This window comes from Bos grunniens, chromosome 13 (genome assembly GCF_055505025.1).
Source record: "Bos grunniens cultivar Pamir isolate PY7600 chromosome 13, Bosgru_T2T1.0, whole genome shotgun sequence".
NCBI classification, from domain to species: Eukaryota; Metazoa; Chordata; class Mammalia; order Artiodactyla; family Bovidae; genus Bos; species Bos grunniens.
In genome coordinates, this window is record NC_141177.1 from 22,586,401 (window position 1) to 22,613,604 (window position 27,204).

General features: G+C 40.0%; 1 protein-coding gene across 1 annotated transcript; it reads left to right on the top strand.

Annotated features, from left to right (window-relative positions):
• Nucleotides 1–21,553: 21,553 nt before the first annotated feature.
• DEFB116 (defensin beta 116) lies at nt 21,554–26,768 on the top strand. Its single transcript, XM_086332589.1, has 2 exons — nt 21,554–21,614; nt 26,444–26,768. The coding sequence occupies exons 1-2, from the start codon at nt 21,557–21,559 to the stop codon at nt 26,686–26,688; spliced, it is 303 nt and encodes a 100-aa protein (XP_086188715.1). The 5' UTR covers nt 21,554–21,556; the 3' UTR covers nt 26,689–26,768.
• The last annotated feature ends 436 nt before the right edge of the window (nt 26,769–27,204 follow it).

Sequence of the window (27,204 nt, forward strand, 5' to 3'; positions counted from 1 at the left end):
AGGACCCAATACTTGAAGGATGGTAATGGTACTGGAAGAAACACTTTCTATTAAGCAATGACATTTATGGAATGTTGCATTATTTGCAACCTTAACTAATAGGTAACAAATGTTTTCACATGGATTCCAATACATTCTAGAAAAAGAAGGCCTGTAAAAAGATGCTAAGGCATTTACTGCAAATTCAAGGCTAGGGTAAATTTTGCGGCAACAGAGAATGGAATTGTGAATGTAAAACATTATATGCTCCATATTTTACTTATTAAAAAACTCCTTTTGTCTCTGTCTGTAAGTTTTAAACTTGCTTTTCCCTCCCTTCCTCAGTAATCACTGAGGTTCCAGCACTTGTCCTGGCAACTGTAAATCCTACTCACGGTTGGTGAAATAAATTTCAACAAAATAAGAAGAAAATGTTCCTTCCTCCCTCACAGTCTACTAGGAAAGCAGATAATATCCAGTTTGATAAAGCTATTCTTATGAGGATTAATGCTAACAAAGAAGTTTTGTAAACCACCCAGACTTCTAAGTTTGTTGCTATGTCCTGTGAAATTAACCTTAACCTCCATGAGGTCTGTAGTTCCAATTGGTTACATTTATGATGGAATTCCAGTTGAGCTATTTCAAATCCTAAAAGATGATGCTGTGAAAGTGCTGCACTCAATATGCCAGCAAATTTGGAAAACTCAGCAGTAGCCACAGGACTGGAAAATGTCAGTTTTCATTCCAATCCCAAAGAAAGGCAATGCCAAAGAATGCTCAAATTACTACACAATTGCACTCATCTCACACGCTAGTAAAGTAATGCTCAAAATTCTCCAAGGCAGGCTTCAGCAATACATGAACCGTGAACTTCCAGATGTTCAAGCTGGCTTTAGAAAAGGCAGAGGAACCAGAGATCAAATTGCCAACATCCACTGGATCATGGAAAAAGCAAAAGAGTTCCAGAAAAGCATCTATTTCTGCTTTATTGACTATGCCAAAGCTTTTGAGTGTGTGGATCACAATAAACCGTGGAAAATTCTGAAAGAGATGGGAATCCCAGACCACCTAACCTGCCTCTTGAGAAATCTATATGCAGGTCAGGAAGCAACAGTTAGAACTGGACATGGAACAACCGACTGGTTCCAAATAGGAAAAGGAGTATGTCAAGGCTGTATATTGTCACCCTGCTTATTTAACTTATATGTAGATTACATCATGAGAAATGCTGGACTGGAAGAAGCACAAGCTGGAATCAAGATTGCTGGGAGAAATATCAATAACCTCAGATATGCAGATGACACCACCCTTATGGCAGAAAGTGAAGAGGAACTAAAAAACCTTTTGATGAAAGTGAAAGAGGAGAGTGAAAAAGTTGGCTTAAAGCTCAACATTCAGAAAACGAAGATCATGGCATCCGGTCCCATCACTTCATGGGAAATAGATGGGGAAACAGTGTCAGACTTAATTTTGGGGGACTCCAAAATCACTGCAGATGGTGATTGCAGCCATGAAATTAAAAGACACTTACTCCTTGGAAGGAAAGTTATGACCAACCTAGATAGCATATTAAAAAGCAGAGACATTACTTTGCCAACAAAGGTCTGTCTAGTCAAGGCTATGGTTTTTCCTGTGGTCATGTATGGATGTGAGAGTTGGACTGTGAAGAAAGCTGAGCGCTGAAGAATTGATGCTTTTGAACTGTGGTGTTGGAGAAGACTCTTGAGAGTCCCTTGGACTGCAAGGAGATCCAACCAGTCCATTCTAAAGGAGATCAGTCCTGGGTGTTCATTGGAAGGACTGATGCTAAAGCTGAAACTCCAGTACTTTGGCCACCTCATGCGAAGAGTTGACTCATTAGAAAAGACTCTGATGCTGGGAGGGATTGGTAACAGGAGGAGAAGGAGATGACAGAGGATGAGATGGCTGGATGGCATCACCAACTCGATGGACATGAGTTTGAGTGAACTCTGGGAGTTGGTGATGATCAGGGAGGCCTGGCATGCTGCGATTCATGGGGTCTCAAAGAGTCGGACACAACTGAGCAACTGAACTGAACTGATGATACTTGTCATAGCTTCCCTGGTGGCTCAGTTGGTAAAGAATCCACCTGCAATGCAGGAGACCCCGGTTTGATATCTGGGTTGGGAAGATCCTCTGGAGAAGGGATAGGCTGCTCCAGTATTCTTGGGCTTCCCTGTGGCTCAGCTGGTAAAGAATCCACCTGCAATTTGGGAGACCTGGGTAGCTCAGTGGTATAGAATCCACCTGCAATGTAGGAAATGCAGGTTTGATCCCTGGGTTGGGGAATATCCCCTGGAAAAGGAAATGGCAACCCACTCTTGCCTGGGAAATCTCATGGACAGAGGAACCTGGTGGGCTACAGTCCATGGGGTCACAAAAGAGTTCTATTTTATATTTTCTTAAAGATAAAAAGTCAGAAGGGGATCACTGGATCTTCCAACTCCTCTCATACAATGAAACAAAAAAAATAAAATGACCCCACTGGTTTCTTACTAAACCCAAAGTTGGATATATTTGAATTAATGATGGCTATTAATAAAAATTGGCTTAGACGGTAAAGAATCTGCCTGCAAGGTGGAAGATCTGGGTTTGATCCCTGGGTCAGGAAGGTACCCTGGAGAGGGAAATGGGTACCTACTCCAGTATTCTTGCCTGGAGAATCCCATGGACAGAGGAGCCTGGTGGGCTATATAGTCTATGGGATCACAAAGGGTCAGACATGACTGAGCTACTAACATACACATTAATAAAACAATTGATTCAGCAGTATCATTTTATAAATATCTCTTTCACCCTATCTCTATGAAGAAAATATACTTTGTTTAAGACTTCAGAAATATCTGCATTCTCATCTTTGTTCTCAGGAGCTGATGACCTTGGGAAAGTTAACACCCGTCTCTGAACATCCCCTCCCTTATCTGTATCTACTGCACATGTTGTTTAGAACAAAACCTGACAAAAAATAACTGCTTGATAAATATTAATTGACCTTCTCACTTTCCCCCTTTCCTTTCTTTCCTTTTTCCCACAGTTTTAATTCCCGCCTCTCTGTCTTCTTGGCTCCTACGTGCCTAGCACGAGCCTGAGTACATATGAAGTCCTTTATAACTCTCTCCTTTCAGGTGGACAAAGACAATTTATTATTAGTACTTAAAATTCTTTTCTTTAAAAAATACTTCCATTATTATTTGTGTCTCACATAAAGGACAGATGGTTTCCATTTCCCAGTTTGCTTTAATAGGAGGGAGAGCCTCCTTTTGTTAGGGATGTTGGCCCATGTCCAGCTCTTTCCAAATGGGATCTAGCAAGGACATATATTAAATGTTGTCTGTCTGCTAGTCAGCCTCAGATAAGTTTTCTCCCTCTCTGTACTTCACTGACACAAACCCAGCTTGCTTCAGCAGTTAATAATGCCAGAGTTCAGCTTTTCCACAGAAACAATTTTCCATCCTTCATGAATCAGCCAACTACTTCTGGGGTCCTGCAGTCATGGAATTTCATATCCTGATTTTTGTCATGGAAAATTGCCCATGAAACTCAAATAATATGGGACTCTCTCAGTCGTGCTGTAGTCCTGATCTGTTTTAAGATACTAGTCTTATATTAGGATGGCAAGCAACGGAAGCCTGGTTTCAGGCATCTTGATGAATTTCCCCCCATATTCATTACATGTTAGCATCTCTTTCTGATTCTTTCCTGCCAAATTAGATTTATTGGTGCAGCTGCAGTGGTGGAATGGTTGAAGGTTTGAGCATGTGTCAGAGTCAAGGCTAGCACTGGTGTGTCTGCTCTGCATTGCAGAGGGTAGCACGCTGCAAAACATTTTTCTCCTTTGCTAGTCACTTCTTTAAGCTCTGCCAGGAGGGGTTGCTAGAGGGACACTACCAGGTGGGAGAAGGAAGAAGGACTTGCTCCATCCTCTTTGCTTCCTCAGGGCTTCCTATGTATTTCCTGTTGCCACTGGCATTACCCTAGCCTTGCTTCTTCACCCCAACACTGGCAGGGCATTCCCTCAGCAGCAGCTGGACTCAGTTTGTAATTTCCAACATTTACAAAGCCAGTCTTATTATGCCTCACAGAGATATCAGCTCTAGCTAAGCAGAGCTCTTGCCTTAGAGGTTTGAGTTTCAGCTCTGCTCCAAGTTTCAATTTCTCCTCCAAGTTTCAAAGCTTTAATGCTCCCAATCTCCTTTCTTGTTATCTCATCCCTGGGAGTGGTAACGGATTCCTGCAGTTGCTGTCTCTGCAAAATTTTATCTTTTTAATGTTTTTCAATTTTTAAATGCTTAGTTAGCAATTCTGTATATTACATTTAAAATTAAATTAGCTAATATTAATGTTCTATTTAAGTATTACATTTTCTCTGTCAAAATAACAGATAGGACTTTGACTGATTTAAAATTTAATTAGATTTATGGTTCAGTTCATTCGCTCAGTCGTGTCTGACTCTTAGTGACCCTATGAATCGCAGCATGCCAGTCCTCCCTGTCCATCACCAACTCCTGGAGTTCACTCAGACTCACATCCATCGAGTCAGTGATGCCATCCAGCCATTTCATCCTCCATCGTCCCCTTCTCCTCCTGCCCCCAATCCCTCCCAGCATCAGAGTCTTTTCCAATGAGTCAATTCTTCACATGAGGTGGCCAAAGTACTGGAGTTTAAGCCTCAGCATCATTCCTTCCAAAGAAATCCCAGGGCTGATCTCCTTCAGAATGGACTGGTTGGATCTCCTTGCAGTCCAAGGGACTCTCAAGAGTCTTCTCCAACACCACAGTTCAAAGGCATCAATTCTTCGGCACTCAGCTTTCTTCACAGTCCAACTCTCACGTCCATATATGACCACTGGAAAAACCATAGCCTTGACTAGACGGACCTTTGTTGGCAAAATAATGTCTCTGCTTTTCAATATGCTATCTAGGTTGGTCATAACTTTTCTTCCAAGGAGTAAGCGTCTTTTAATTTCATGGCTGCAGTCACCATCTGCAGTGATTTTGGAGCCCCCAAAAATAAAGTCTGACACTGTTTCTACTGTTTCCCCATCTATTTCCCATGAAGTGATGGGACCAGATGCCATGATCTTCGTTTTCTGATTGTTGAGTTGAGATTTATGGTTAGGGGCAAGAAATTGAGTCCAGGTTTCAAAGGGGAGGGATCTCTGAGAGATGATATTGTATATTAAGGGATGAATTGAGGTGGACAGTGGGTGGAAGAGCTTACAGTTAAGGGAGATAGAGTCAGGATGATTCTTAGGTGGGGAGCTGTATTAGGGAAGATAGGATTGGGTGGGGTGGTCTGGAGAAAGGATGGAATTTTAGGACAAATGAATCTGGGTGTAGGTGTAACAGGAGGGAAAGGGGCGGGGCACAACTTTGGAAAGAATGACATAGCCCAAGGACACAACATAAAACCCATTAGAATCAAATGGGACCAAGATGGCAGACAAGACAAGACCTTGATCCTCAATCAGCAAGTGAAATGACACACCCAGAGGTGCCAGGACAGTTCCAAGGAGTTAAAAGACCAAGGAGTGGGTGGTGGCCCAAATCCTGGAAATCTCCACCCCTTCTCCAAAATAGTTGGAATAATCCTCCCACTCATTAGCATATGAAATTACACAGCCTATTAAAACTAACCATGCCAAACTTCAGGGCCGCACTCACTCTCTGTGATGGCCCACACTCTGTCTGTGGAGTGTGCTTCTCTCTGTGTCTGAATAAATCCACTCCTTACCTATCACTGTGTCTCTCACTGAATTCTTTCTGCGATGAGACATCAAGAACCTGAGCTTCATTAGGTCCTGAAACCAGGCACTGTGTGTTCAAGTCCCAATCTGTGGTAAACGGTTTCATAAGGATTAGGCAGGGTAGTGGGTTGAATTGGGGCTAGATTGAAGGCAGGAGAAGGGGGTGACAGAGGATGAGATGGTTGGATGGCATCACTGACTCAATGAACATGAGTTTGAGCAAACTCCGGAAGTTGGTGATGGACAGGGAAGCCTGGGGTCAGACACAATTTAGCGTCTGAATGACAAGGGGATCTTCCCAACTCAGGAATTGAATCTATCTCCTATATTGGCAGGTGGATTCTTTATCCATGAGCCACCAGGGAAGCCTGCATTATGTTGAACACCTTAAACTAATGCAATGTTGTATGTCAATTGAATCTAAACAAAAATGGCGGGGTGGGGGGGTGGGGAGAGAGAATGTGCAGCACTAGATTGCCAAACTAAGTTTATTTTTTCACTCTGAGACCAAAGTTTTTCCCACTGGTACATTTTCATAAGTTGAGAGTTATGTACATGAATGGAGAAATGATGTCTTTATTATCACTAATCTCTAATTACAATATGAGCATTTCCTTGATTTGTAAATATGGTCAACAATTTTTTTAGTTATTATTTATTCTCTTGACTCTATCACCAAAAGAAAAATAATTTTATATCATATTAAAAATATTGCATATACCTTGAGATATCATTTATGTTCACCACTATTTTGAAATTGCACTACTTATTAGACTTACTGTTTGGACTTATTTAAGACACTAATAAATATTTATAATTTTATTTCAATAAAAAAGTAAAGGGATCATTTAAGAGGACATAGGAGCCAGCTGGAAGAAATTTTACTTGTTAAAATTATGACGATTTGAGCTCCAAAAATAAAGCCAAATATAATGGGTTGAAATACATTTAATCAATGAAGAGACATGAATGCCTAGTGATGCCCAAAGATAGATAACCAGGAAAGCTCATATGTTATGATTTGAAGCAACCACGAAGAAAACTTCTTTGGAAACTGGTAACTAATTTGAATGAATTATGTGTTTATCTTGCCTCTCTAATAGGAGCTGTATTTCTAGTAAACAAATAGCTCTAGTTCGTAAGGGAAAGTTCTATTTTACTGAGTTTTATCTTGCAAATTCTAAAGAAACTATTGACTCCGTCAAGGACTAAAATTAGCGTTAAAACCACAAAGTGAATGATTGAGATGGAACCAGACACTTGTAAATACAAAAGTAGCACCATATTAATTATTTTGAATATAAAGGGGGAAACCAGCACTGTTCAATAAAAAAATTCGTTATCAATTTAATTTCATTGTGAATCTGAATATTAGATGATGTTCAGATGTCAAATCCTGATGAAGAACATAGCTTCATCTCTGATGCATTTTTGCCAAACATATTAACTTGACTTAATAAAGCCCCTAGAACTAGCCTCCAATTTACCTGATATATTGGTGAACAAGCTAAAGAAAAATAAATAAAACAGAAGGTGAGTCACTGTTAGGACAACTGGCCCAATGTTTTCAACAAATTAGTGTGTGACAAAATGTGCTAGCTTGAAAGAGATCGGAGGAATATGAAACTTACATACAGTGTTTTGGGCATGCCAACTTTACAGAACATCTTGCTCTATGATAAGCGAACATGCATAGTAAGTATTAAAAAATACTTCAAAGAAAAGCGATCCATCAAGAGTAGTACTGAAAGAAACGCAAACCTGCATAGATCAACCAAGCATGAAGACATTGACGTGGTACGAAGAGGCCTCTTCTCCCACGAACTCCCATACCCATAAAGTATTAACATTGAGTTCCAGTTTGTTTTGCTTAGACTAGTCTTTGTTCACGCTCTTTTGCCCTGGCATAATTATTAATAATGGTCTCCTTTATTCTTGAATGTGTCCTGTTCACATTAATTATGGATGAATTTTACGGCCACCTCAGATCTTGCAAACCTTGAAGGAACAGTCAATTCCTCTCTTACACAAGTTGTTCCAGAAAATAGAGGAAACATGAGTTGCTTGGATGATTTTAGGAGCTTAGTGTTATCTTGATTTCAAAACCAGATAAGAATAACAAAGGACAGAAAATAGACCATATCTCTCTGTATCTCTGTATGTGCCAAAATTCCAAATAGAATTGTAGATAACCAAATTTAATAATGTGTTAAAATATAAAATGAACAATTCAGTTCAGTTCAGTCGCTCAGTCGTGTCTCACTCTTTGCAGCCCCATGGACTGCAGCACGCCAGGCTTCCTTGTCCATTACCAACTCCCGGAATTTACCCAAACTCATGTCCATTGAGTTGGTGATGCCATCCAACCATTTCATCCTCTGTCGTCCCCTTCTTCTCTCACCTTCAATCTTTCCCAGCATCAGGGTCTTTTCAAATGAGTCAGTTCTTCACATCAGGTGGTCAAAGTTTTGGAGTTTAAGCTTCAACATCAGTCCTTCCAATGAACACCCAGGACTGATCTCCTTTAGGATGGACTGGTTGGATCTCCTTGCAGTCCAAGGGACTCGCAAAAGTCTTCTCCAACATCACAGTTCAAAAGCATCAATGCTTCAGCACTCAGATTTCTTTTATAGTCCAAATCTCACATCCATAGCTGGAAAAACCATAGCTTTGACTAGTCGGACCTTTGTTGGCAAAGTAATGTCTCTGCTTTTGAATGTGCTATCTAGGTTAGTTATACCTTTTCTTTCAAGGAGCAAGTGTCTTTTAATTTCATGGTTGCAGTCACCATCTGCAGTGATTTTGGAGCCCCCCAAAATAAATTCAGCCTCTGTTTCCATTGTTTCCCCATCTATTTGCCATGAAGTGATGGGACCAGATGCCATGATCTTCGTTTTCTGAATGTTGAGCTTTAAGCCAACTTTTTCCACTCTTCTCTTTCACTTTCATCAAGAAGCTCTTTAGTTCTTCTTCATTTTCTGCCATAAGGGTAGTGTCATCTGCATATCTGAGGTTATTGATATTTCTCCCGGCAATCTTGATTCCAGCCTGTGCTTCATCCACCCCAGCGTTTCTCATGATGTACTCTGCATATAAGTTAAATAAGCAGGGTGACAATATACAGCCTTGACGTACTCCTTTTCCTATTTGGAACCAGTCTGTTGTTCCATGTCCAGTTCTAACTGTTGCTTCATGAACAATTAGGATATATCTAAAAATGTGAGGATGATATGTTAATCAGAAAGTCTAGCAATGTAATTCTTTATGTTAATAGATAAAAGCAGAAGGACTATATGATCACATTAAATGATCCAGAATAAAGTGTTTTATAAATTTCTAAAACCAATTGTAGAAGCATATCTTAAGAAATTGGGAGGAGAAGGGAACTTACTAAATGCATTAAAGATTATATGCCAAATTCTTGGGACAAATTGTTGTTATTTACTCAGGGAACTTTTAGATACTTTCTCTTTAAAATTGGAAGGAAACAAGGATTCCTACTAATATTGAAAATATTGTAACAGTGGAAGGTCTGGCTCATGCTGTTGGGGAAAAAAACCATCACAATATTGTAAACTAATTATCCTCCTATTAATGTAAATTAATTAGTTAAAAAATAAGAAACATGTGCAAAGACTGAAAAGGTGGAGATAAAAATTGTCATTACTTGCGGATGATACAATCATTTAACCTGGAAAAACCATAGAATCAAAAGACAAACTAATAGAACTCAAAAAAGAGATTAGTAGGCTTGCTAGACATAAAATCAACTTAACAAAAATCAACAGCATTTCCCCATGTTACCAATGATCAAGTGGAAAATACAATGTAAAATAGACATAATTTTCAATAGCAGCAAAAGTGTAAAGTGTCTCAACTTTATTTTGATTATACATATGTAAGACTTGCATGGGGAAAGCTTTAAAATACTGATACAGGAAATAGAAGATGAGACACCTGTGTTCCTGGATAAGATGACACAAAATGTCCATCTCTCCCAAATATTCTATGAATTCAATACATTTCTAATAAAAATTCGAGTTAGTTTTTCTGGGCAAGCTCAAGAAGTTTTCTCTAAGATTTGTTTTGGAATAGTACAGATTCATGATTAGCTAAGTCAAGTTTGAGAAAGACGAGGGAAGACGGGGATTTTTCCTTACGAATATTGTCCCTTCAGCACACATGGTTTACACATGTAACATATTTATGAGCTATATGATACACATATATCTATATTCTCCTTCTTTGCATTGTATCATAGGCATTATCAATATCTATACCAAGGTGTGATACTATAAATATTTAACAATAAGTACAGCAATATAAGGGGTTCCCAGGTGGTGCTAGTGTTAAAGAACCTGCCTACCAATGCAGGAGATGTAAGAGACACAGGTTTGATCCCTGGGACAGGAAGATCCCCTGGAGGAGGGCATGGCAACCCACTCGAGTATTCTTGTCTGGAGTATTCCATGGACAGAGGATCTGGCTGGCCACACTCCATAGGGTCACAAAGAGTCAGATGCATCTGAAGCGACTTAGCTCACTCACTTTAAACACCAGATTAAAGAATTTGGCTTTTAGGCATAGACAATACAAAGTCCCAACACTGAGGGGAAAAGTGGTTCAGTGGAAAGAGCATGGACTTTTTGTCCACGTCTCTTGTGTCTCCTGGATTGGCAGGCAGGTCTTTACCATTAGTGCCACCTGGGTTTAAAGTCTTCCACAATTCATGCTTCCAACTGCTTACCAACCTATATTTAATAGCACTTAGGCTCTATCTCTGTCTGGCCTTACCTATCCTGCTAGGCACACAGAGATGCTCAATGCCCAAACTAGTTAATGAATCAAATGCAAAGTGAGTATGTAGCATTCACATATTCCTCATAGTAGTTTCTGCAATTCTCCTAATTTAATAGAGAAAACGAGTTTGCTTAAGCCAAACAAAACAGGAAAGAGGAGGAATAATGTTTCTCTTTGGTCTTACCCACAGATGGATAATGAGTGCTTTTGTACCAGAGATCCTCTACTTCCAAGTTTGGATGGACAAATCTCCAGAGTAACCCTGAAATGCAGTTTGCTCAGCTGCTGGCCTCCTGGTGACCCCCAGAAATAACTCATGATCAACAAATGTTGATCATGCCTCTCTGTTTTAGTGCCACAATCTCACTGTATCTTTCTCCAAATCTCACCCAGGGGGAGATTTGATAACTACAATCTGTTATCAGTGTCCTTCTTCCTCTTCACTCCTCTTACTAACATAGAGAAGAGAGAGAGATGTCTGGTGGTTTCTACAGAGTGAAGATTGCATCTACTCTTTTTTAAGTAAGACCATTTTTTTCTTTTTCTAGGAATTTCCTTTTGAAGTATGTGACCCACAACCTTATGTTATTTCCTGTGACACAACATGGTGATTTGGTATTTACATATGGTTCAAAATGACCACCAAGAGAAGTCTAGTTGCACTGTCATCATACCACAGAGTTATTGACTAGATTCCCCACACTGTTAAGTAAGACAATTTTAAAAACTATTTTTATTTCTGGCTCTTCCCTGGTGGCTTGGTTGGTAAAGTATCTGCCTGCAATGCAGGAGACCCAGGTTTGACCCCTGGGTTGGGAGAAGGGAATGGCTACCCACTCCAGTATTTGTGCCTGGAGAATTCCACAGACAGTAGAGCCTGGCAGGCTACTATCCATGAGGTCACAGAGTCAAGACACGACTGGGCAACTAACACTTTCACTTCACTTTCATTTTTATTTCTAAGATTAAGCATCCTTATTAACAACGCAGAAACAATTCTTGCAGACTCTTTGGACATATATGCAAAAAAATTAAAAATAATTCTCCAATTCTAAATCACAGGGGAAGAAAAAATAATGATTTTATGACCAGAGTTGAATTTCCCTCTCTTCTTTTTCAAAAAGTCTTTCAACCAAGCCACTCATCAAATCATAAGGTAAGATAGTTTTTCAAAATGCCAACAAAACCCAGCAAAAGACATCTAGATATAAAGCCAAAGTTATACCTCAAAACCCTCTGTTGCAAAAAACAATAGGAAACCAACCCCCATAGCTCATTAGAGAAGACCTTTAGAAAGAATTGAGAAAGTTAGAACTAGAACTACAATGGTGGGAATAGGTTCAAAAAACAAATAATTAAAGAATGTTCAGCTTATTCAGCTTGAGAATATATTAAGCTTTCTCTTATTCTAGTAGAGGAATTAAAAATATGAGCTGATAGAGTTAATATTAGAATTATTGTTACAGGAAATTCCTTGATGGTTCAGTGGCTAGGACTCCGTGCTTCCAATGCAAGGAGCTGGGGTTCAATCCCTGGTCTGGGTACTAGATCCTGCATGCCACAGCTGAAAGATCCGGCATACTGCAACCAAGATTGGCACAGACCAAAAAAAAATATATATATATATATATATATGTAAAATTTATATATCATTATCAACCCTACCTTCTTGTTGGTAATGATATATAAATTTTACATATATATATTTCCTGCTCAGGAAAGTTGAATAGGGTAAAATTCTTCCGAGTCAGTATCATTATATCCTAGACTCAAAACCAGTGGACTATACACCATTAATAAATATCAAGTAACCCACAATTTTTGTGGTAATAAAAAAATTTTAATTATCTACAAAATTCTATTCTGAAAAGCAGCAGGTCAAAATGACACCAAGTTATCCAATCAGTTATAGAGGGAACCCTCCAAAGAGAACTATCTTAGTGGAAATTTAGATTGGAAGAACTATAACATGGAGTAGACGATATCAGGCTCTCAGTACCATTCTAGTAAGGCTTCTACCTACCTCAGCTTTGAGGAGTAGTACTAGTGGGGATCCCACAGAATATCTTAGAGGGATGTTCTCAGAGATAAAATAGTCTGTAAATTTAGCTCTGAATTCTCTCTTTAATCAAAGCTTGGGGGAAAATATATAATTTTTAACTACTCAGAGCTTCAGACATGTTTTAATATTTAAGTTTAACATCTAGTTTTCATTTTCTGAAATTTTTTTGTCTTATAAATTTCTCAATTATGTTACATTGAAAAATGTATGAATGTGTCAATTAGTAGTGATGCATGAAAATATAAACCTACTTCTTTCATATAATCTACATCTGAAGAGTGAATAAATGCCACCTTAATATCCTGCAAAGTTGCTTTGTGTGCCTGACAAAAAATTAAGGCAAATCATTTTACTTGCACATATTTTAAAAATTGTTATATAAGTTTCAGGTATACAGAATTATAATTCAACATCTGTATGCACTACTCCATTTCCACATCTTAAGCAGTTGGAGTTAACTAGTCTTCAATCTCACCTTCCCAAATATCTCCATTAACATCCAGCTTGTGATTCATCCAGCCCGGCATTTCACAAATTCCGATCTTTTTAAAATTATTTTCTCATATAAACCAGGCCTCAGTGGCTATGAAAGATGAGCAGTGGGAGTCCTGGCTTATATTGATGACACTTTATCAGGGGGAATATAATTTGAGTATAATTATAATCAATTCCTCCTAGTTGGTATATTTAGTAATACGATAGGAGGTGATGCTTAACATTAAATTATTTATTATTTGAGTAATATTGATTTCAGTCTGTGGAAAATTTGAAATTTTCCATTTCCTTTACATTTCAACCACCCAGTTCGTAGGTCTGAAGTGTTACAGACAAATGATTTGTTGAGCTTTTACTTCATATTTGGGACAATTGTAGTTAGTACAAAGTTTCATGATGTTGAGCTGCTTATTTTTAAAAGAAGGAGGAATAAAACTATAAGCTTCAAGTTTAACTGGTACAAAATAAAATATTAAAATTATAAAAGATAACTAAAAAGAAAGTAACACTAACCTGTCTCTTTTATCATAAGTCCTTTAGAGACTTTTTTCCTTCATCTTGTATATTATGATAAATTACTGCTGGAGAATATAACCTTGGTATGTAATGAGAGTTACAAGCCATTCAGTCTTGGGTGCTGGTCTCACATAGGAAGCATGTATTCAACTGTGCTTCTTCTTCACTTTGACAGTGTGAGCTATCAGCAATACCTGGTGGGGTGTCATTATACTCCCCAGCATAAATGACAATCTAGCCTGCCACTAGAACACTTTATGCACGCATTATCTCCTGGCTTATGTTGATGACACTTTCTCAGGGGGATCCTTCCATCATCTGGCCACATGATGGCAGAATGAGCCTAAGGAAGCAAGCAAACCCACTGTCTCTGATCAGGGGTGTTTACCATTGTTATCAGATAAGGGCTTAAATACCATGCTAGCTAAAGGAAATTAATTTTCATTGAACCAAAATAAGTCTGATGGTCATCTTAAGCAAGTTGTGCAATTTAGCCAAAGAATTCTTTAGGGTAAAATTCATTCTACTTGTTCAGGAAACTGGGAATAATAAGGAGTATGATAAGCACTGGTATCTGTAAAGTGTTATAGAGTCCCCGATTTACCATTGAAACAAACCTTGTCTCAGATTCTAGATGTTCAGGAATTCCAAGGACTGGGATGGTATAATTCAGTAGGGCTTTGATCACCATTTGAGGATCTGCTTTAGCCAATGGGAACACTTCTCATCATCTAGATACCACGCATTCTATTACTGAATAGTATTTCTTACCCTCTGATGGCAAAAGCTCGACAATGTTCATTTGCTATCAGGTCTGAGGTGATGTGGGCCTCAGTATTCCCTGTAAAGAAAAATTTTTTTTTTTTTTTAATTTCTAACAATCAGCACATCTTTATATTATTTACTGAAACATTTGGTCCTTATATAGAAGTGGTATGATTCCAAGATTTTCATTATATTCATTTCACTTAAAAGATATTGCTGCTTAGGTTACATGAAAAGCCATGGATGCATACACTTGGGGCACAGGGAAATAATGCCAACGGGTAAATCCTACATTCCTATGCTCTTTTTAGTTCCCCTTGAATTCCAACTTTCCAATTTGGGAGGAGTTAATTATGTAATTCTTAAACTGTGAATATGAGTCCCTGGATAGAAGTAATGGAACTTCAGTTTCCTCAGTCCAAACCTTAGACATTTTGGTGCAAATTCATTTCCTTTAGATATTTTATCTAGTCCTATATGAGTCTGCAATGAACTATGTAAATCTGAATGGGAAATATCAATGACTAATAAATCAGCAGTCAATTCCTATGTGATACTATAGTTCTTATTGACGTTAGATAGTCTCCATTTTTCTAAATTTGGTCTTTAGTATTCAGGACCCTCACTCATATTGGCAGTCAGGATAAATACTCACTTTAAGACTGGAGGCTAATTCAAAAGTTCACATAATAGCCATGAGTGCTGCTGCTTGGCTGATTTTATGTTGGTGAGAACATAAGCCTCTAAAACCTCATGAGGACTGACTATTGCATAAATGCTTTTATATTTCCCTGTGTGTCTCTCATACAAGATCCATTAATGAACTATATTAAGTCAGCCTTGGGAATACAAGTATCAGATTTAGCGGACTGAGGCTGAGTATCTTTTAGAACTGGAAGGCAGTCATGTTTACTGCTTGTTTAGGATCTGGCAATTGAACAGCTGGATTCAAAAAAGTTACCCCCAGTAATCAGAACAGCATAGTACTGGCACAAAAACAGACATATGGATCAATGAAACAGAACAGAGAGCCTAGAAATAAACCCACACACCTACAGTCAATTGATCTTTGACGAAGGAGTTAAGAATATACAAGGAAAAAAAAGAGAGTCTCTTCAGCAAGTGTAGTTGGGAAAGTTGGACAGCTGCATGTAAATCAATGAAGTTAGAACACTCTCTTACACCATACAAAAAATAAACTCAAAATGGCTTAAAGACTTAAACAAAAAGTTACTTGAACCAGCTTTTTGGCCAACCCAACATAAATCATGACTCCATAAAACTTTCAGAAGGAAACATAGGCAAAATATCCTCTGACATAAATCATAGCAATGTTTTCCTAGGTCAGTCTCACAAGGCAAAAGAAATACAAGCAAAACTAAACAAATGGGACCTAATCAAACTTAGAAAAAGCCTTTGCACAGCAAAGGAAAACATTTTTTTATTTTTTATTATTTTTTTAAATTTTATTTTATTTTTAAACTTTACATAATTGTATTAGTTTTGCCAAATATCAAAATGAATCCACCACAGGTATACATGTGTTCCCCATCCTGAACCTCCTCCCGCCTCCGTCCCCATACCATCCCTCTGGGTCATCCCAGTGCACTAGCCCCAAGCATCCAATATAGTGCATCAAACCTGGACTGGCATCTTGTTTCATACATGATATTTTACATGTTTCAATGCCATTCTCCCAAATCTTCCCACCCTCTCCCTCTCCCACAGAGTCCATAAGACTGTTCTATACATCAGTGTCTCTTTTGCTGTCTTATACACAGGGTTATTGTTACCCTCTTTCTAAATTCCATATATATGCGTTAGTATACTGTATTGGTGTTTTTCCTTCTGGCTTACTTCACTCTGTATAATAGGCTCCAGTTTCATCCACCTCATTAGAACTGATTCAAATGTATTCTTTTTAATGGCTGAGTAATACTCCATTGTGTATATGTACCACAGCTTTCTTATCCATTCATCTGCTGATAGACATCTAGGTTGCTTCCATGTCCTGGCTATTATAAACAGTGCTGCGATGAACATTGGGGTACACGTGTCTCTTTCCCTTCTGGTTTCCTCAGTGTGAATGCCCAGCAGTGGAATTAGGAAAACATTTTTTTAAAAAAATGAAAAGACAACCTGTGGAATGGGGAAAAATATTTGCAAAGAATGTGACTGACAAGGGCTTAATTTCCAAAATATGCAAACAGCTCATACAGCTCAATATAAAAAAAAACAAACAACTCAGTCAACAAACAGAAAGGACTTCCTTGGTGGTTGGTCCACTGGTAAAGTATCCACCTTCCAATGCAGGGAACGTGGGTTCCATCCCTTGTTGGAGAACTAAAATCCCACATGCTGCAGAGAAATTAAGCCCATTCACCAGAACTACTGAGCATACAGGCAACAACTAAAGTACCTGTGTGCCACATCAGGAGACCTGGCATGATGCAAGGGAGATCCCGTGTGTGGCAACCTAGACCCGATGCAGCTAAACTAAAAAAAGAAAAAAGAAACAGAAACCCTAGATAGATGTTTCTTCCAAAAAAGACATAGAGATGGCCCACAGGCCGGGGAAAAGATGCTCCAGCATTGCTAATTATTAAAGAAATGCACGTCAAAACCTCATGCTAGTCAGAATGGCTGTCTTGAAAAAGTCTAGAAACAATAAATGCTGGAGAGGGTGTGGACAAAAAGGAAGGGAAACCTCCTACACTGTTGGTGGGAGTGTAAGTTGGTGTAGCCACTATGAATAACAGCATGGAGTTTCCTTAAAAAATGAAAAATAGAGTTACTATATGATCCAGCAATCCCACTCGTAAGTATGTGCATGCTCAAGTCGCTCAGTCATGTCCAACTCTTCGCAACTCTATAGACTGTAGCCCGCCAGGCTTGTCTGTCCATGAAATTCTCCAAGCAAGAATATTGGAGTGGGTTGCCATTTCCTCCCCCTGGGGATCTTCCTGACCCAGGGATCATTGGCAGGCAGGTTCTTTACCACTAGCGCCACCTGGGAAGCCCTCCCAAAGTCTGCAGTTGCCCCTAAAGCCCAGTCTCGGGCTAGCTGCAGGGATTTAACCACTGCACCTGCAACTCAGGAGTGATTTCCCCTTCTCTCCTTTGGTCACACACCCCCTGGTGCTCTACATTGGTTCTGGCTGTGCCTCTGCTTCTAGGCCGCCCTCCAGTGTCACTTGCTTAGTTGGGGTGAGGGGAGGGGTACAGCAGACACAGTTGGGGTGTGTGGGGAGAGTGCCTGCTGTGGCTGAGACCTGTGGGAGGGAGGTCGCCACAGTCTGAGGCGGGTGGCCAGCTTCCCCAGGGGAGTTGACCCTGGGTTGTGAGTCCCTTGGCAGAACCAGGCTGCTCAGGCTCCCAGGGAGATGTGAGCAGTGACGCGTGCCTGCTCACAGCTTGGTGACAACTGTGGCCCCTGGGGTTGAGGCTGTAGCAGCCTCGTGTCCTCACCTCTGGCACTTCCATGGCTTTTCTACCTCTGGAGCTGCAGACCACAGCTGACTCATCCCCCTAAGGCCGTCAGCCAAGGCAGGGTCCCGGGTTCTGCAAGCACTCAGAGTTAGAGCATTCCTATGGCAAGGATCTATTGCTTCTAAGGGAGGCCCAGGCTTCCCTGTACTCCCTCAGCTATGTCCTACTAGCCGCCTCAGAGCATCTTCAGGGCAGTCAACCAGGTCCTTTCCCTGGGGTCCGATCCCTGAAGCCTGAGCCTTAGCACACTGTCCCCACTCTCTGCGGTGGCGTGGCCATGTAAGCTGCTTCTAGACTGAAGTGCTATTTGGTAGTGACTCTATGGTGAATTCTCTCCATTTTGCCTTCTGAGCAGCTTCCCTTTTGGCTCAGCTGGTATAGAATCCGCCTGTAAAGCGGGAGACCTCGGTTCGATCCTTGGATTGGGAAGATCCCCTGGAGAAGGGAAAGGCTACCCACTCCAGTATTCTGGCCTGAAGAATTCCATGGACTGTATAGTCCATAGGATCGCAAAGAGTCGGACATGACTAAGTGACTTTCACTTTCTGCCTTCTGAACACTTGTTGCTGCGCTCCCCTCTGAGGTTCCGATGCTCTCCCTTGTTCCCGCCCCTGAGGGGGTTGCTGAGTGTACCAAAACTTTTCCTCCCTCTCAAATCCCCCTCTGGGTGCAGGTTCAGTTTAGTTCAGTCGCTCAGTCATGTCCGACTCTTTGTGACCCCATGGACTGCAGCATGCCAGGCATCACCAACTCCCGGAGTTTACTCAAACTCATGTCCATTGAGTTGGTGATGCCATCCAACCATTTCATCGTCTGTCGTCCCCTTCTCCTCCCGCCTTCAATCTTTCCCAGCATCAGGGTCTTTTCCAGTGAGTGAATTCTTTGTATCAGATGGCCAAAGTATTGGAGTTTCAGCTTCAGCATTAGTCTTTTCAATGAATATTTAGGACTGATTTCCTTTAAGATTGACTAGTTGGATCTCGTTGCAGTCCAAGGGACTCTCAAGAGTCTTCTCCAACACCACAGTTCAAAAGCATCAATTCTTCAGCACTCAGCCTTCTTTATGGCCCAACTCTCACATCCATACATGACTACTGGAAAAACCATAGCTTTGACTAGATGGGCCTTTGTTGGCAAAATAATGTCTCTGCTTTTCAATATGCTGTCTAGGTTGGTCAGAGCTTTTCTTCCAAGGAGCAAGCACCTTTTAATTTCATGGTTGCAGTCACCATTTGCAGTGATTTTGGAGCCCCCCAAAATAAAGTCTGTCACTGTTTCCATTGTTTCCCCATCTATTTGCCATGAAGTGATGGGACTGGATGCTATGATCTTCGTTTTATGAATGTTGAGTTTTAAGCCAGCTTTTCCACTCTCTTTTCGCTTTCATCAAGAGGCTCTTTAGTTCTTTGCTTTCTGCCATAGGGTGTTGTCATCTGCATGTCTGAGGTTATTGATATTTCTCCCAGCAATCATGATTCCAGCTTGTGCTTCATTCAGCCCAGCATTTCACATGATGTACTCTGTATAGAAGTTAAATAAGCAGGGTGACAATATACAGCCTTGATGTATTCCTTTCCTGATTGGGAACCAGTTTGTTGTTTCGTGTCCAGTTCTAACTGTTGCTTCTTGACCTGCATACAGATTTCTCAGGAGGCAGGTAAGGCAGTCTGGTATTCCTATCTCTTCAAGAATTTTCCACAGTTTGTTGTGATCTACACAGTCAAAGGCTTTGGTATAATCTATAAAGCAGAAGTAGATGTTTTTCTGGTATTCTCTTGCTTTTTTGATGATCCAGCGGATGCTGGCAAGTTGATCTCTGGTTCCTCTGCCTTTTCTAAATCCAGCTTGAACAGCTGGAACTTCATGGGTCACGTATCCTCTGTCTCTTTTTTTATCATTATCTTTTGCCCTTCCTCATTCTGAAGAGATTGGCTTGTCTTTTTGGAAGTCTGGGGTCTTCTGTCAGCATTCAGAAGGTGTCCTGTAGAATTTGTTCCACATGCAAGATGAATTTTGATGTAGGGGAAGGTCCTCTCTGTCTCTTGTTCCTTTGCCATTGAAAGTCCACTATTTTTAATTTTTTAAAGGAATTTCCATATTGTTTTTCACAGTGTCTAAAGCAATTTATATTCCCACTAGCAGTGAACAAGGGTTCCCTTTACTTCACATCCTAGTCAGCACTTGTTTTATCTTTTTAATAATAGCCATTCTCACAGGTGTGAGGTGGTATCTTATTGGAGTTTTGATTTGCATTTCCTGATCATTAGTAACTCTGAGCACCTTTTCATGTACCTGTTGGCCATTTGAAAATTTCCTTTGGGAAAATGTCTATTCAGGTCCTTTGTCCATCTAAAAAATTGGATTATTTTATTGCTATTGAATTCCTTATATGTTTTGCATATTAAATTTTATTAGATACATGTTTGGAAAATATTTCCTCACATTTCGTAGGTTGCTTTTTCATTTCTGCTCTGTCTTTAATTCAATGAAGCACAGTTACTCTTTCTATATTTTTTCCTGTGTAATAATTGCTTACAGTGGGTAGTGAGTAGTACAATTCCATTTGCTTTTGGGAGGGTTAGTCCAGTTTCATTTGCCTTTTCATGTCAAGCTGTGGAAATCCTATCCTAGGCTTTTCAAAGAACATTTTCCCTTATTTCTAAGCTTTTGTTCAAAACACTAGACTTTATCCATTCATCTTCCACATGACATATTGGAGTAAAAAGTCAACGTGACCTCCTCTAGAAAATCCCTTCATTCCCATTTCTCAAGGGAAGAGCGTTGAATTCCTCAAACTAAATTTGTATTGTCTAAAACAGCGATTAGTCTGTTTTTAGCAACTTGCATGTGCTTTTGCTTTATTTCTCATTTTCTGCCCTTCCACTCACAGATTCAGAATTTCAAAAGCAGATATTGTTTCTAGACTCTATGCTGTGTTAGATATGCGGTCTTGGGATCTTACAACATCTTTTCAAATTTTCTTGTCCTCATCTGTGAAGTGGAAAATGCTATCTAACTTCATAGTGTTGTAGTAAGTGTTCATGTCTATACCATGGTATTTTGTATAGAAACTGGCACATGGTAGATTCATGGTAAATATGCCTCATTATTTTTGCCTGATTTCTCTTCCTTTCTTCATCCATGTATACTTCCCGTTCAATTTTTCCTCTCTATCTTTTCTTTCTTCATTTTCCTTCCTTCTTCCATGATGCCTAGTATAGGATTGGGTATACAGTAAGTATAACTGATAGAGGGGGACATACTACTATTAATAAAATAAAGACATATGTTTAAAAAAGGAATCTTTATTTCTTAGAGTGATGTGTCAGTTTTCTCATTGATTGCTTGTTTAATTGACTCATTCATTCATTTTAATTTATCTCACACAAAATGCCAGCTGGTTCTCATTTGCCTTTATTTTTTCTGACTGGAAAGGAAATCCCACTTTGACATGGGTGCTGCTGGCAAATCTTCCACATTTACACAGAGTGCTCAGCCTAGACATGGGATATGTGTTATCCTTCTGCCTGGCTAACCCCAGGTATGTCTCATCTCTTTTACTTCACTGAACACAAAACTGGCTCATTTCCAAAACTAATAAAGGGAGGGCCTTGTCCTACTGCAATGATATCTATTCAGTCCCCTGCAACACAACCCTCCATTCTCTCTGGATATATCAGTCATGAAGCCTTGTTTAATGACCATTTCCATCCTTCTGATCTTGGTTCATAAGACTCCAGGTAACTCAGACCTCTCTCAAAGGTTCTGGGGTCTTGCTTGTGCTGTTGGTTTCTTGGTAACTTCTGAGATGACTCCTACTCACATATAATAGGCACTACCTAAAGCCTTTTCTGGTCTCAGGTTTAGAATGTTACTCCCAAGATTCATCTCATGTCAAGATCGCCCTGATTTTGTTCTGCCAAAACAAATTTAAGATTGTTGTTCTTGTTCCTGGGATAGTGAAGTGTCGAACAAAGCATTTCAGATAATGCTGTAATTGGGATGGAAGTTTGATTCATGGATTTAGTGTGAGAGATTAGATCCAAGTTGGGGAGCTATAGGAGGAATCAATGATAATTTGGAGTTTGGAGAGTGCATTGTAGTGGGGATAGTATGTGACCTTAGAGATAGAGGAATGTTGAAAAAATAAGTGGGGATCAGCAGGGGGTGAGCAATTCTATAAATTCTATAAATGAATTGGGCTGGACTAATATTTTGCTGTAGGCTGGAGAAGGAATGGTGGTTTTTTGTGGTTTTATTATTATTATTAATTTTTTTTTTTTTTGAGCTGGGATGAAGTTGGGTAGAACTGGGAGCTAGGGTAGAGTGAAGTTCATAGTTGAGCTATATTTTGGATTGACACTGTGAATTGGGGTTGAATGGCTTGGCCAGTGTTATGTTTGTGTTAAGTTTGTGTGTGTGTGTGTGTGTGTGTGTGTTAAGTTTTATAACTGAACCTTAGATCAGTATTCAGAAGAGACAGGGATGGGAGTTTTAGGTAAGTGTTTGGTTCATGTAGGTGTGTTATTCAAGCAGAGTGTATGCAGGCTTTATCTAGGAAGAGGTTGGCTTAGCCTGAATTTGGCAATGAATAAAGTTGAGTAAGACAATCAAATTTATCACAGCAGAGCTGCATCTGTTTAAATGGGGAGGACAAATGCTGGATGGAAAATAGGCAGTAATATTTTCAAACTCTTTTTTTAAAAGTTTCTTGCTTATGATTTTACAGGGGCACTGAAGAACAGTAGATATAACTGTAGGTAGTGAGGGGATAAATGAAATCAGGAGGCTGGAATGTCTTCAAGGCTCTCCCGTAAAACTTTGGACGGTACAGAGAGACAAAGCAGTAGTCTCAACCCAACCCTATAGAATATCAAGGCTGTCTCTCCTTTCTTGGGATTGAATTCAGAGTCAATGTGCTTAGTGTTTTCTCCTCTTCCTCTTTTCCTCCCTCTCCTTTTTCTTTCCCCCCTCTCCTTCCCTTCCCCCTATTTTTCCTGTTTCTCACTTACCTACCCCTTGTTCCCGTCCTGTTTCATCCTACCTACTTGAAATACACTTCTTCTCATGTTTGTTAAAGCTCAGTTTCCATGTTGTAATAGCAGAAACCACAGGTGGGTTTGCCCCCAAAAAAGCAACAAAAAAGGAAGGAAGGAAGACAGCCTGGAAGACAGGACTCTATGCTTCAAAAGTTGTACATAGCGTTGTTTCTTTAACTGTTTAAAACTTTCACCTGGCAGAATTAATGGGCAGGAACAGTTCTGTACAAACTTTTCTGGAATAATCAAAGTCATGTTTTCCTTTCATCACCCCCAAACATATGCATCTGAAATTGAACTTTGTGAAAGCTAGGACTCTGTTTTAAAATTCTGTATTATTGGTATTTATCTGAGTGCTTTGTACAGAGTAGATCCTGATGAATGTTTACTTAGTGAATGGACATATAAATGACTTATGTCTAAAAAATATGTATTAGTAGGAAGAACATTAGAAGATGGATGGAAGAGGGATGTTTAGGGAGCACACATGGCAGAGAAATCATTTATCATATTGATTTTAACTCCGGATGGAGTTCTTCAGAAGAGTTAGGAACAGAAGTGGTGTTTTTTAAATTTATAATATTTAACTTGCTCTTAAACAAGTCCAGTGTAGGAAAATGAGCTGGGCAACATCTATGGGTGAATATGAGGTCAGCAGGGTTGTGTCCCTCACTTAAGGAAGAGCCCTGAAGAGTGTTTTCTGGGAAACTCTAGGTTATTACAAAGTATGACACATCTAATTAACCTCCTTCTGCACAAACACAGTTGAAATTTCTTGATCAGGTGCAAACTCTTCTGTTCCCATTTCTTTCATGGGGAGACTCAGGCTAGAGATCCAGAGATCAGGGACAATGCTGGCATTTAAGACCAAGTCTCTTCTGACTTCAATTTGAAGATGGAAGGATCATCAACAGTGACATTAACTTGACGTGAGTGTTATTATGCTTCAGGGCAATACAGAGTCAGAACAGCTGAAGGAGTGAGAAGCTATAATGGACTTGAGTTTGTGCAAGCTCCAGGAGAAAGTGAAGAACAGAGAAGCCTGGTGTGCTGCAGTCCATGGGATCACAAAGAGTCAGACACAACTGACTGACTGAACAACAAGTAGAATTCTCCTGGGGCTGCCTTGACCTGATTTTCATAGGAAACATCGGCTTGCCTGATCCTCTTGATATCTATGTCCCTATCCACTCTCTGGTGACTAGAAAGAGAAGATCTTGAGTGTCTTGCCTTCTATCCAATGGATTTGGGAGAAGCAGGAAGTCCTCCAGTTCAGATGTTGGACAAAAGAGGGTAGATGTAACTGGAAAGAACCCCCGAAGTGCCTTTCCTCCTATAAGTAGGATGTGCCAAAAGAGAGATTTCATGATGAGTGTGAGGGCCACTGTAGGAAATACATTGGTACCATAATGCTGGAGCATGGATGAAGGGGGGCCATTTTTTATCTCCTTCCTTTGGTTAACCAGCAAGCTGGCTGACGTAGCAGCAACTGAGTGCCTTCTCCGGGTTGAAGTGCCCATTTCTGGTGCAGTTTATACATATGCCAGCACCCCAATGCTATGGGAAATCTGCCACTGAGGCATTTTTCTTCATTCCTTCCCCTTCCATTCTCTTACATCACCTATACCTGGAAAATTTTACTTTTTCTTGTCAAAAAATTAATAAGAAACTTTTTCTTTGCAGGAAATAACATCAAACTTGCTTTTCCTGATTTTTATTAATGTGGGTGGGCATTGGACCTCTGCATACATAGCACTGAATGAGTGCCTTGGTGCACAGTGAGTGCTGATAAGCTGATGTGGAAGAGGATAGGTGAATGGTTGCAAAAGTCCTTGAATGCTAAGCTATGGATTTTGAACTATCTGTTGAAAGCTGTGGAAGGCCTTCTGCCTGCAGATGTCATGCAGGAAGATGCTACCCTCTCCTAGAAATCCTATTATAAAAGAGGCAATGTAATACAGAGAAGGAAGAGCATGGTCTATCATGTAGACCAGAAATTGGAGGCTTCCCTGATGGCTCAGTGGTGAAGAATCTGCCTGCAATTCAGGAGACCCAGGTTTGATCCCTGAGTTGGGACGATCCCCTGGAGAAGGGAATGGCTACTCACTCTAGTATTCTTGCCTGGAGAATTCCATGGATAGAGAAGCCTGGCAAGCTATAGTCCATGGGGTTGTAAAGAGTTGGACATGACTGAGCGACTAACACCATGAATGTGATACAGAGAAGAAAGAGCATAGTCTATTGTGTAGACCCGAAATTGAAGTACAAGCTATGGAAATGTGGACAGAACAATGTTCTCTTTGAGCCTCAATGTCTTCATCTAAATGATGGCGATAACAGAAGATTTGATGAGGATTCAGTGAAATGTGATTTGCAAAATGCTTGATATATTGTAGATGCTGAACATATATGGTCGTGATTGTTAGTATTCTTTCTAGCAGTTCCTTTGTCCTTGGGAGATCCAACAGGTAACTAATTCTGAAAGTCACTCAGCTGGGTCTGACTCTTTGTGACCCCATGCTATACAGTCCATGGGATTCTCCAGGCAAGAACACTGAAGTGGGTAGCCATTCCCTTCTCCAGGGGATCTTCCCAAGCCAGGGATGGAACCCAGGTCTCCCACATTGCGGGCGGATTCTTTACTGTGTGAGCCACCAGGGAAGCCCTAATACCACTTCATGACTTATATTTACAGAATGCTGACAAAGTGTCAAGAACTTTCTCAGCTGAAGAGCCTATATACACATGCACATATCTCAATGACTAATACATAGCTATCACTATTCACAAATGGGCTTTAGCCATATGTGCAAAGTGTGTGATAGATGCTCATGTGTATCCACATGTGTACATATAATGTGTACATATATGCTCAATTTATGTGTGAATGTGGATGTGTGAGTAAAATGAATTGTGCAAGTGTGCCTCTGTGTGTGCTGCCCATGTACATACAGTATCTATTTCTGTGGGGCCAAAGTACAAAGAGAGACATGTATATATTTGCTCAAATGTTTCAGACTACAAAGGTGTGCAGCTGCTCAAATAAGTGTTCTTTGCCTCAAAGTAGGTGCTGGTTAACTCTGATGAGACCTGTATGTGAGGAATATACATCCAAATGAGCATTTGAAAACATGTCCAATACATGCTCCCAGTGGCAGTCTTGAAATCCTGGACCCTCAAGAAAAGACTTTCATATCAACCACACTACCTAATGTTTAATTCCTTCTTATTATGTGCCTGATACTTTTCTGAGCATATGATGTATGTTAATTTATTCATCATAAAATTATTAAGAAGTTGGCTCTGTTACTATGCCCATTGTGAAGATGATGCAAGCGTGAGCCAAAAAATGGAAGTAACCTTGCTCGAGGATGAAAAGCCACGATGAAAGAGTCCAGATTTGAACTGAGATGGTTTTGACTCCATATCCTATGCTCTTAATATTTGCAGGTCTTGTCTTTAAATTACGCCTCTCTACTCCTATTATTACCACTGCTGCATAGAAATTAATATGGCTGTGTTTTTCCCAGGTGGCCTGTTCAGACCCTACTATGGCAAGAGCCAAGAAGAGTCTTGGAATCCATGCCAGCTTCACCAAGGCACATGCCGAAATGCCTGCAGAAAAAATGAACTTCAATACTTAACCTGTCTAAATCACGAAAAGTGCTGCCTAAAATTTTTTGTGAAAGTGCAAAGTGCAAACAATGTGAAGCAGGAGTCTAACTCCAACCCCAGTTTGTCAGTTACAACGCTTTCAAACTATTCTCAGATTTGAATGTCACCAACTTTACCCCCTCCTGGGGTAGTTCTTCTCCCGTCTGGAACATGCTTCCCATAAAAATGCATTCCTTCTCATGCGTGTGTCTTTCATCTGTGAGCAGTCATTATTGGACAGGGGAAGGTTAGGCTGGGGGCTGGGGAGACATGTAGTGTAGGAAAGCGCACTGACCCAAGAAGCAAATAGGATGCTAGGGTAGCTCGGTAGATATTGAAGAAGGGAGGGGACCACATTTCTGGTCTTCTTTGGTACCACGAGGAAGGTTATGATTTGTTCTAGAGATTGCAAGAGGGACGATAAAAACTGGATTGAGTCTGGATGATCCAGTGAGCATGTAGGGGAGATCACTGAGTCCCCTGAGTAAACACTTTAGGAATATCCTGTTATGTCTGGTATTACATGATGTCTTCAGGAAAACCAGAATCAGGCAAATGGATGGTTAGAATTGAGTGTAGGAATCCTTTGAACAAATTAGGACAAAATTCTGTAAGTGGTATAGCAGTTGGAAAGTGG

Bases quoted from the DNA above. Each gene is read 5' to 3' on its own strand.
- DEFB116 (XM_086332589.1), top strand. From the start codon at position 21,557: ATGAAGCCTTGTTTAATGACCATTTCCATCCTTCTGATCTTGGTTCAT. The intron at 21,615-26,443 runs GTAACTCAGACC...TGTTTTTCCCAG, and splicing joins CTTGGTTCATAAGACTCCAG to GTGGCCTGTTCAGACCCTAC.